Raw genomic sequence first — 12,167 nt, forward strand, 5'->3', positions numbered from 1 at the left:
TCTATCTATCTATCTATCTATCTATCTATCTATCTATCTATCTATCTGTCTGTCTATCTATCTGAGCAGATTCTGTCCCCAGAGAGTCAGTTGACTAGAACTACTTAGGGTTTTAGGAATAATCCTACGGGTTTGGATTTCAGTACTATGGGTCTTGACCCCCATCAATGTACTTCACATTAACAATTTTCCAGTCATACTTAAATAGCTTTTAGAAAAGATTATTTACTAAAAAATTTACTCTTTCAATAACATATGCATATAATATATAAATATGATATAATCGATATCAACTTATTATGTATACAATATGCAAATGTGTAATATAAAACTACATAGAAATATATATATAATATATAACTATATAGAGAGAGGGATAGGGAGAGAGAGAGAATAATATCTTAAGTTCTGCCCATTTGTAGAGGAAGGAGCCCTGACATAGAACTGAGAAGACTTGGGGTATAGTCTTCATTTGGCCACTTCCTAACCAGAAGACCCTGGTTAGATCACGTGATTTCTCCAAATTTCAAGCTCCATAAAATCAAGATCATAATCCCTATACTGCCTTGTCAGAGGCATGTTGCAAAAGTCTAAGGAGATCATGTGTACTAATGGGTGTTTTGGGGAAACTGTAAAAAGCTCTCCAATTATCTGGAATTCTGACTCCTATGATTCCCGACCTCTTAAGAGGTAATAGAGGTGTGTGTAAAGAGGGTCCTTCTCAGAGTCAGGAAGCGCTGGGTACAAGGTCCACCTTTAGCACATCCTCTACTGACTGGGTGACACTGGGCAGTTCACTTAACCTACCTCTCAGGGTCCAGGAAACTCTCTAAGATTACTGGTTGTAGAGTGGGGTGGGGGGGGATTGTGCCTTGGTAGTGGGAGTTTTCTCACTGGGAGTTCCCCACACTGATGAAATCCCAGACATAGTACTCTTCCCCACCCCCCAAAAAGGATGGAGTAAAGATAAGTTGGATGCTGTGGGCAAAAAAGCACTGAGATCTTTGGGGGAAAGATGGCATTGGGTTTCCAAGGCACTACTGTTGTTGTTGGTTGTGGTTAGACCTGCCTACTCATAAGAGGAGAGGCTTTTGGGTCCCCTCCCCCTGCCAGCACAGGTGGTTCCTTGTTTTGGTTGGTAGGAAACATTGCAGGAAGTGCCCTCCCCTCCCCCATCCTTCCTCTTCCCCTAGTTTGTTCAACATCCCCTGCCCAGCACACATGGCTCCTGGCTCTGGTCAATTCTAGAAATGATGGAGACATTGCAGGAAGCGCCGCCATATCCTACCTTACTGCGGAATAAAGGGCAACGTGGTTGGCATGACCGCTCACTCCGCCACTGTCAAACGTCACCACCTGCGGAGAAAGCCAGGCCCGAGTCAGGCAGGCAGGGCTGCTGAAGAGGAAGGGGGATAGACACCTGTTCCACTACACTTACTAAGAATGAGGGAACAGAGCAGCCCTATGCCAAGGGATGCAGGTGGCCAGGGCCAAGGCTCTGAGGAGGAAGTGATGCCAGCTAGGGTGCTGAGACCAGTGAAGGGCCAGTGTTGGGATCCCAAGGGTGGGAATGTGGGTGACCAGAACTGCTCACAGCCAGGGTGGAGCGGAGGCTAAACGCTCCTTACGGATACTGGACTGACCAAAGGCCTTCACTGCAGGGAGTGGTTGTGGGGGGTGGGGGATGCGGGGGATTCAACTTCAGGGCTTGGGAAAGAGTCATTTTTACCTCCCTGGTGGAGAAAAAAAAACACATTATTTCTTTGAGGACAGCCATTAAGTTCACTGCAACAACAGGCAAGTCTATGACTTAGAAGGGCCAGGAATAGTTCAGCAAACCCACCCGTTCAGACAGGGAGGCCACAAAGCCATCTATCACTAGTTTTTAAGGAATCCAAATGCCTTAGATAAATTTTGTATTAAGACCAGGCAGTGCGTGGGTCCTGCCTCTTGATGATTCAGAAGGTGCCTCCAGGGGCACTGGGCCATCACCCCAGGGAATAATGAGGATTATCCAGGCACCCAGGGCTGCTACTAAAACATCCCTGCTCACAGATGGGTGGAAATCACTGTATTGCTATCACTATCATTGCCATCATTACTGTGAGTGTCTTTCTAATATCTCTATCCCCAACAGCAGATTACTATTCAATTCAACCAGAATTTATCAAGTACCTGCCAAGGGCAAGTCACCATGCTAGCTTCTGGGGATACAAAGACAAAAATGAAACTGACCCTGCCCTCAAGGAGCTTAGACTCTGTTGGAAGAGAACAACATACATTAAGTAGATACAAAGTAAATGCTAAGAAAGTTCTGAGGCAGGGACCAGCGCCAACAAATATGGCCAGGAAAGGAAGGAAGGAAGGAAACAACCATTTATTAGGCAGCTAGGACACGCTGCAGGTATAAGAGATGACACTGGACCTGAGACTCCATAAACACTAAGAGCCTAATATATGCAAGCAATTATGGAGGAGATAAAATGAGTAAGACAGAATTTTTACCCTCAAAAAGCTTGGAATCTAATAACAGAGTTGAGACAGCTATCCATAGAAATGCCTAAATACAAGCTGGAAAACGAAATTTGCTCCAGGTGATTACCAAAGCCTATAGGTACTCAAAGCAGAGAAATTCTTCCTATGTAGGATGACTAGAGGGAGCTTCCCAGTGCCTCAGAGCTTGAGGGGCCCAGGGGCTTGGCTGGCCCATTCTGGGACAGTCTGGGCTTCAAGGATAATCCCCGCCACAACTCCATAAGTGGGCATCCAGATAATGACTTGAGAATTCGATTCAATTAAAATCAGATGTTAAAATATACAAAATGAAAAACAAATTACAAAAAGCCTCTCAAATGCCAAATAAATGACAATTTGTTAAAACAAATGTGTAGAATACAACAAACAGAAACATCCTGTTTCCATGCCCTCTTCTGATCTCTGGGTTTTTTTTCTGCAGATTTTTTCCTGGTCTTTATCATAATTCTTCATAACACAACTGTAGGCATGGCATATACGTCCATGCACATCTGTATATTTTCCCCAATTCTGCTTTGTTCACTGTGTGCCTCACCATGTACACAGGCCCATATTTCCTGGTGTTTTCTTACAGTTGTACTTTTTTTCTCCTTTGGACCACATCTGTGCCTACATTGGTATAGAGAACTCCCAGCGAGGAAACTCTCTTCACCAATACAGATCACTACTTGCCTTCACTTTAGAGTCCCTGGAGAGTTGCTTGGGGTACTGAGGTTAAATGATTTAACCAGGACCACACAGCCAGTATGCATCAGAGGCAAGTTTTGAACTCAGGTTCTCCTAACTTTGAGACTGGCTCTTTAGCTGCTATGCCAGCAGCTCAAACTTTTTGGTCTCAGGATTTCTTCACATTCTTAAAAAATATTGATGATTCCCCAAAGAGCTTTTTTTGGTGTTGGTTTTATCTATTAATATTTACCATATTAGAAATGAAAAAGTCTTAGTATTATTATGAAAATAGTTTTGATGTTGAAGACCCCCTGAAAGGGTCTTGGGAAACCCCAGGATCACCAGACCATGCTTTGACACCTTCTCGATTGTACTATTTTGCCTCCTGTTTCTTAATGTTTCCATACGTCTATTTTTTCATCTCTTTAAGATCTTTGTAATAATACCCGGCATTTATAGAGCACTTTACAGAATTATCTCATATGCAGCTTTCAACAGTCCTGTAAGGCAAATGTTAATCATTATTATCTCAATTTTGCAGATGAAGAAACAGAGACTGAGAGATCAAGTGATTTGTTCAAGGTGTCACAGCTAGTAAATAGCTGAGGCCATATTTGAACTGAGGTCTTTCTGATTCCAAGTCTAGCTTTCTAGCCAGAATAACCTCTCTGTTCCTATGCTCACCTGCGGGCACTCACACACACACACACACACACACACACACACACACACACACGCATGTATGCATGAAGACACATTCTCTTGAGGGTCTTCTTATACTAAGTCAACATGGATATAGCAGTTAAAATCCGCAGAGTTCTTTCTATACATTATCTTAATGAAGAATGCTATATTCTCCAATAGAAATTCTCTCTTTGAGGCTATCCCTTTTGTATTTCCAGTGCTCTGCACACAGTAGGTACTTAACAACTGTATAATTAGATGGGAGCTTCACAACTACCCTAGGAGGAAGGAATGACAGGTGTCTTTAGCCTGATTTGACACAGGGGGATACTGAAGCCCAGAGATGTGAATAAATCTTCTCAGGGTTAGTAAGGTCAGAGGTGGGATTTGAACCCTGAGCTTCCTGATGCCAAGTCCAGCACTTTACTTACTATACTCCACTGCCTTTCCTTGATGAGAATGGAAAATATAGACTTTCTCAAATGATATTCTACAAGAGACCACATCCTTATAGTCACACAACTGGCTACAGGGGGCAGAGAATACTAGGTCCTACTGGGTTGTTTGTTGACTATTAAAAAAGTCTTTGATTTAGTAGAATGAAATGGACTTCAAGGATTTCCTCCAAGAAGGCCTCTGTCATGCATGTATCAGAATCCTGCAAGATCCTTAGATGATGTAACAAAAGGGATGGCCATTCAACAATCAGGATGATTAATACCGCAGGAAGATGCGGACCAGCCCAGAGAGTTGGCCGCTCTCACCGAGGGAGAACACGTGACACGCTAGAAACAACCCTGGATTGTATCTTGGCTTTGCTGCTCACCATCCAAATGACCTTGGGCAAGTCACTGAGCCTATGCAGAAGTTTCCTTTTCTGTAAAATGACAGATTGAAACTAGATGACTTCTGCTGTCTCTTCCAGATTTAAATTTATGATCCTGTGTCTAGCTCAGAGTCCAATGGAAGAGGAATTTTTTTTTTTTAGCGAGGCAATTGGGGTTAAGTGACTTGCCCAGAGTCACACAGCTAGTGAGTGTTATGTGTCTAAGGCCGGATTTGAACTCAGGACCTCCTGACTCCAGGGCCGGTGCTCTATCCACTGCTCCACCTAGCTGCCCTGAACAGGGATTCTCTAGAGGTGATAACATTCTCTAATGTGGATTATCATTTGGGTTGGTGTATCATCTTGGGCTGGCCAGACCAAGCCCTAGAACACTAAAAAGCTTTCTAAATAAGACTTGTAGCCATTCAAAAGCGTTCATCCTAACAATTCACATAAGAAAACCAGGTGGATGAAAACTGCCTATTGTCCAAACTATGGAAGTGCATTAAAAACTTCCTAGTTTCTCTAGAAATACTAAGAAATAATATTTTTTCTAAAGCCCTTTCTGAAATTTTTGGGAAAGGTTCTTTGAAAGATGAGTGACAGGTCAGGGACAAAAAAGCTTTTCAGAGGGAAACTGAATTAAGCCTGACACTCAACCTTTTTCTACAAATTTTACAGTTCATATGTAACATATGTTTACAGTTCATGTAAACAGTGTTTACATCATTGACTCCCCACCCACTGGGAGCAGATTGACTCCAAGACCCACCCTTTTCCACAAGTGAGGGAAATGGTCAAGGAGAGAATGGGAAGGCTCGTTGGTTGCTTACCTATTCTTAAATATTAACCCAGACTGTATTTTAACGTATTTTTTCCTTGTTCAAGATTCCCATGAATGTTACTTGAGATCATCTGGAAGAACAGAGTTCTGTTGGAGGGGATAAGGACTATGCCAGTTTGGATCTTTCTCTGTCTCCCTCTGTTTCTGTCTCTGTCTCTTTCTCTGTCTTTCTCTCCCTCATCTCCCCAGTAGAAGTAAAGTTTCCTTGAGGGCCTACTCTTTTTGGGTTTGGTCTTTGTGCCTAGCACAGAGAAAGCCCTTTATAAATGCCTGCTGGGTTGGTTATCTTTAAACATATTTCTCCCTGATTGTTTAAAAATTTTTAATTTTTTGCCATTAAATAGAATCTATTTTCTCTACCTCCCACCTCCCCCACCCATTGAAAGAAGAGAAAAGAAAAGAAAAGCTCTTGTGACAAATATCTGTAGACAAGTAAAACTTGTTAGATTGGTTACTGGATTGGATTTCTCAAGGTCATGCAAGTAGTAAAAAGTAGGGCCAGGATTCCAATCCAAGTTCCTTTTCACCAGATCCAGTGTTTGTCCCCTGCAGCAAACACGCTGCCATCTCAGTCTGGGGGGCTAAGAGAAACATTTTCTGGTCTGACTCAATGAGATACTTCTGCCCTAATAGCGACCTCTGCCTGAGCCCAGCATAAGATTGTTTTCCAGAGTCCCACACCATTGCAATGCAACCTCATGGCCCTACCTCTCCCCTGCCTCCTGGAGACATGTTTGAAAATACTTTTAATTGGATGTTCGGGAGAAATTCCCATTCATATTGAACGTCTCACCACCCTTGGCTACCTTCTCAGCACAGCCTCATATATCTCCTGTATTAGAACAATATGAATTCAGCTCTTGGCTCTGCCATTAACCCAGTGTGTGACCTTGGATAAATCACTTTAGCCATTTGGGTAATAAATGATTAAGTGTTTTGAAAAAGAAGCAAGTGCTAATAGATAGATACATGTGTAATGAGGGGCTGGCCAATAAGCCCAGTCCCTATGAGCATTCACAGAGCACCAAGTGATGTAATGTCCCACATGGAAGAGAGTAAGGAGCCCCTTTGGGGACAGTGTTGATGGTGAGTAGTGAAAATCCATTGGAAAGACTTTCGAGCACATGTAGACGCTCCATAAACAGATCTGGTCTTCTAGCACATAGGGAATGGCATCTGCTTTGATGGTCTGCAGCTGCAGACCTGTAACTGGGGACCATTAGAGGTCCTTAGTTGGCCCTGGGCTCTCTTTCACTTGAACCTCTTCTTCTTAGTTTAATTTGTCTTTTCATCCGACCTCTTCGTGCTAGACTACACCATATGGGGAGGGGTGATGATGTAAGAGGAGAGGTCTCTGGCCCTCTTGTCATCTGGGGCCAACATCTGGCCTCAGGAACATGGGCCTCACCACTGGCTCTTTCACTTTAGGTAAAGGAAGTTGGCGGGGTAAAAGGAAGGTCAGAAGAGCGAGCCCATCTGGGAGTCTGGGAGAGCAGCCATGCTGGTTTTGCAGGCAGCCCAGTGTCAATGACCAGGGAGTGCTGGGAAGAGGGCTCATCTAGCTTTCATGCTGCATGTGGATGTAAACACTGGATGAAGTCTGAGCTTCTTCTCCCCAGAGACTGGGGTGGAATAGCAGAGAGTGTGCCCCTGCAGTGCTGGGGGAAATTTTTATACATGTATTTGTTATATCTTCAATGTAAATATTTTGTTTTAAAAATTATATTAATTAGTTAAATGAAACTGGGGTATTAATAACTAGGAGATAACAACAGGGGCGGGGGGAACACACCCTGATTGGGGACTCAAGCTGATGGTATTAAAGAAAGACACCCAACGCTTCAGCGATACCCCTAGAATCCTGAGCGGACGATGCGGCCAGAGAGTTTATTCACTATACGTGCAAGCTACAATTATTATACCTGTCCTGATTCAACATGATCACCCTGGGTGCAGGACCGAACAGCAGTAAGGAAAGCTATGAGCAAACCCCATCAGCTCCTTGAGGGCACAGACTGTCTTTTTATTAATTATATCTCCAGTGCTTAGCACATAGTAGGCACTTATAGAATGTGTATTAGAATGGATAACAAACTCATTCACACACTTGGAATGCTGGCTTCGGGTATGTCCTGGGAACTCAGAAAAATGGTTTGGTTCAGGTGGTTAGGCGGAATAGCAGGTGTAGCGCTGGACTTAGAGTTAGGAAAGCCTGAGTTCAAATCCTGCCTTAGACCCTTACTGGCAGTGTGACCCTGAGCAAGTCACTTAACTTCTCTGTGACTCAATTTCTTCATCTATAGAATGAGAGGATGGGACTGGATGGTCTCTAACATCTCTTTTAGTTATACACGTATCATCTCATAAGACTGAGGATTCCTGCTCGATGCTTGGAGTATATTGGCCAAAGAAGACAAGCTAATGTTGATGGAATGGGGCTTTGGCTGAGAGACACATTCTAGTCAAGATTCTATCAGTGGCTGGCTGAGTGACCTTAGGGAAACCACAGGAGATTTCACCGGCATGAGGCATCCTAACAAGCAAGAGAGCACTACCATGGGAGCTCCAGGAGTCAAGAGACTTTCTAGGTTTTCTAGGGATCACACTGTATTATCAGAAATTCCCGCCTTGGGAATGAACCCCTAGGATTCTGTGTCAGCGTCCAGGAAGAGTACCATTGTCCGTGGCTCTTAGAAACACCCGTTTTTAACTGAAGGAAAAGTATTTTCTAATCTGAATTGGACGTGGCTGGTTTCCCCAGGCATGCCATCTCTGCTTAGGAACCCAATGTGTGGTTAATTAAGTGGGTTTGGGGCAGCTGACTTCCAAGGCCCTAGCTGTTCTTTTAGATGTCTGAATTGCTTAAACTGGAGGCTGATTTAAATGTGTCTCTCACATTAGAGAAGAGGCTAATTGACTTCCTAAACTCCAGGGCTGTTGGAAAATAGGCTGTTTTGTATCGTGGGTAAGAAAGCCGCAGGGAATTGGGATTGACAGATTCTTTGGTGGTGCCTTTTAGGTACCCTGAGATTGCAGCCCATCTCAACACTGACAAAGGACTTGGTGCTTCCCCAGAAGCCTTAGGACCATGATTCAAAGGCTGGCTAAGGATGCCTTTCCCTTCTCCATCTACCTCACATGTGTTGAGTGCTTTACAGTTGCAAAGCACATCAGCACCCTTAAAAAATCCCGTTTAATCCTCACAGCTATGCTATTAAGTGCAGGATACATTTTGGTCTCGTCATTTTACAAATGAGGAAACTGAGTCTCAGTCACTTAACCAAGTGAAGTGACTTGACCAGAACTCAGGTTTCAGGACTGGTCGTCTTATACCACAGTGTCTCTTTTTGCACAGCTCGGCCCAGGGGGTCACCAGTCTAAAGACAGATGAGGCTGAGCAATGGTAGGATCTTTCCAGAGCAGACCAAACAAATCTCCCCCAAAACAATCATTGTCCCTAATGCGAGTGTTGGGTTTTACAGATTCCCATGTTGGGCATACAACAAGAGAGCAGATTTCTTTTTTTTTTTTTAATTTTTTTTTGTTTAATTTTTAGGCAATTGCGGTTACGTGACTTGTCTAGGGTCACACAGCTAGTAAGTGTCAAGTGTTTGGTCTGAGGCTGGATTTGAACTCAGGTCCTCCTGACTTCAGGGATGGTGCTGTATCCACTGCGTCACCTAACTGCCCTGAGAGCAGACTTCTTAATTCCTTTCTGTGCAAAGCCCCGGGTGGGAGATAAGACACAACCCCTGCCCTTCTGGAGCTTACAGTTTCATCATCTTTGACACACCAATACACAGATAATGAGGATAGTCAATATTATATTACAAATGCACTAGAGCACTACAAAACCAGGTGCTCTGTGAGATCTGAGGGCAAAAGTCGCTCCTGCCTTGGGGAGAGGCACTGGGAGAAGGGATCTGAGCTGGACTCTACTGGGCAGGGTCACTTCCCAAATCCCAATCTTTTTCCTCTGGATCTTGGAGGCAGCTGGAGTCTATTGGTAGAAGACTGCTAGACTTGCAGTCTATAGACTTGGGTTCAAATCCTGGCTCCAAAATTTAATAACTGTGTCAGGCAGTGGGTAAGTCAGGTCACCTCTGTCTTCTCCACTGACCACAGAAATGCTTGCACTCCCTAAACTACCGGCTTGTAGGCAAGCACTGTGGAAACCTCAAAAGTACCAAAGAAATGGGAGTTGTTCAGCTGAACGCAGGCTACGTAGCACTCATTAGTATCTGGCCTTAACAAACTGACCTTGTTAGTTTTGAGAAAAACCCCGAAGACATTTGGATACTGGAGGCAACGGGATAGGGGCACACAGCAGGGGAGCAGCATGGCATAATGAAGAGAGTCAGAAAGATCTGAGTTCAAATCTCACCTGTGACATTTAGCTGAGTCACCCTGAGCAAGTCATCTCACCTCTCTAAGTCTTGAATTTCTAATCTGTAAAATGGGTATAAAACGACCTTTGATACTTGGCTCATCAGATTGCTGTGAGGCTCAAATGAGATTGTGTATGTAGATTGCTTGGCAGTCTTGAGGGGCTATTGTATACATGTGTTAGTTACCACAACCTTATTAACCTGCTATTATTACCCTGGGTCATGCAGCCACTGAAGAAGAAGGTAATGAGTCTGCGCACCTTCTGCTACAATCATGTCCACTAAGAGCTGTGGATGTGGAAGGGGATAATGGTAACTTAAATTTCTACATGAAAGCATGAAGCATCTTTCAATGAAAAGTCACCAAAGTGAACATCTCTGCTAGTGGTTTACGATGTACAAAGCACCTTCCTCTCCCAACAACCCTGGGAGGCAGGGGTATCAATAGGATTATCCCCATTTTACAGACGAAGGAACTGAGGCTCCAAGAAAGCTTTGGAGCACATGAGTGGCAGGGCCAGGATTCAAACCCAGGTCTGCTGGCTCCAAGTTCAGGGATCCAGGATTCAATACAAACCCTGTGTGGGTGAACAGTAGGATAAACTGAGTCCCTGGGCTTTGTCAGCCAGGGTTACATTACCAGATCAATGCGGTTGGCCTTGATGTGCCTTAGGAGAAGGGTAGCCATGAGCTCTGTGTTCCACTGTATATTCGGGTCATCTGGGAGATGTCTGAAAGAGAGGACAGACAGAATGAGTGGGCTCCTGGGAAATCCTGACTGAGGTCCTTTGGAAGCCTCCTCCTCTAAGCTATTCTCACGTGTCATCGTGGTAAAGAGATGACTAAATCACCAACAATTCCACCAGTCTACGATAAGCTCTGACAGATCCTACCAAGCTGGACAGCCTTTCACTGGCGGTCTGTGGGTCTCATCTAAGAGGACCAGTCTACCCCAGTTCAGTGAAGCTCTGCACCAGAAAGTTGACCAATGAGTGCTACGTAGCCTGCGTTCAGCTGAACAACTCCCATTTCTTTGGTACTTTTGAGGTTTCCACAGTGCTTGCCTACAAGCCGGTAGTTTAGGGAGTGCAAGCACTGAGACCCGGAGATTGGCCCTATGTTATTACTAGTACAGGGGACTCCCACATGAGGAAGCTCCTCCCTCAATGCAGGTCATCATCTTCCCTACAACCTCTTGTCCTAGAGAGCTGTTAGAGCACTGACACGCTGAATGGCTGGCACAGGGTCGTGTAGCCAGTAGATGTCAGAGGCAGGATGTGAACTGGGATCTTCCTGGCTGTGAGGACAGCTATCTATCCACTATACTACACAGGATAGCCTTTCCACACACACAATAGGTGTCTCCTTCCATGAGTTTCCTCTCTGTACAGAGCGAAGAATGACTTGCCCACTTGTCACACAGCTGGTATATATCAGATGGGACTTGAACCCAGGTCTTCCTGCTTCTGAATTGCTCTTTAGCTGCTATACCACACTACACAGTGATTCATAAAGGCTGTCTACCAGCGTGAAGAGTTTCCTAGCTGTGACAATGAAGAAGGTGCTGCCACTGATGAGAATACAGATTGTTAACACACTGAAGAGCTCTCAGCCCAGCCCTGGGAGAGATGCCATGGGGCTAAGGGACAAACAGAAGATGAAGTCATAGGGCCTTTGACTTAGAGACTGAGGGGAGCACAGCGGTCATCAAGCAGAATCAACACAGAGTGCAGACCAGAACCGAGGGGTCCTAATCTCAGTGTCTCTAATTCCAAATTCAGCCCTCTTCCTACTGCCCCCACACTCTGCCCCTTCCTAATGAAGAACTTCCAATCTAGTTGGAGAGGTATGAAACTCCCCAAGATCAATATCTGATGGCACCAGAACCAAATACTAGACTTTTGTTTTCCAGGCTCTTAAGTGCTCTGGGGCTTTGGTGTGGGCTACATTTGATGAGATGTCCTCCTGGAGGAAGGGGCTTAATGCTGGTCCTTGAAGGATGAGGGAATTCAGAGGCAGAGAAGAGTGGCGAGGTGATTTCAGGTAAGAGAAACAGCATGAGCAAAACCGTTGGGGTTGGAATGAGCATAGCATTTTGGTGACCCCATGGACCAATGGAAGGCTCTCCTACTTCCAGCTTTGTTCCCTTTGCAGTCAGGAGCCATCATCATCATCATCACCATCATCATTGTCTTTGAAAAGGAAGGAATGATTGAAGACA

At 44.5% G+C, this 12,167-nt stretch overlaps 1 protein-coding gene across 1 annotated transcript in view; it reads right to left on the bottom strand.

Moving 5' to 3' along the window:
• Nucleotides 1–12,167, bottom strand: part of PIGL (phosphatidylinositol glycan anchor biosynthesis class L) — a 144,884-nt gene that overhangs the window by 25,004 nt on the left and 107,713 nt on the right. Inside the window, exons 3-4 of the mRNA XM_027861878.1 lie at nt 10,587–10,677; nt 1,289–1,356 (exon numbers count right to left, since the gene is read on the bottom strand). Coding sequence (XP_027717679.1) covers nt 1,289–1,356; nt 10,587–10,677 — 159 coding nt within the window. The remainder of the gene's footprint in view (nt 1–1,288; nt 1,357–10,586; nt 10,678–12,167) is intronic.

This window comes from Vombatus ursinus, unplaced genomic scaffold (assembly GCF_900497805.2).
Source record: "Vombatus ursinus unplaced genomic scaffold, bare-nosed wombat genome assembly UNPS02014768.1, whole genome shotgun sequence".
In the NCBI taxonomy this organism is placed as follows: domain Eukaryota; kingdom Metazoa; phylum Chordata; class Mammalia; order Diprotodontia; family Vombatidae; genus Vombatus; species Vombatus ursinus.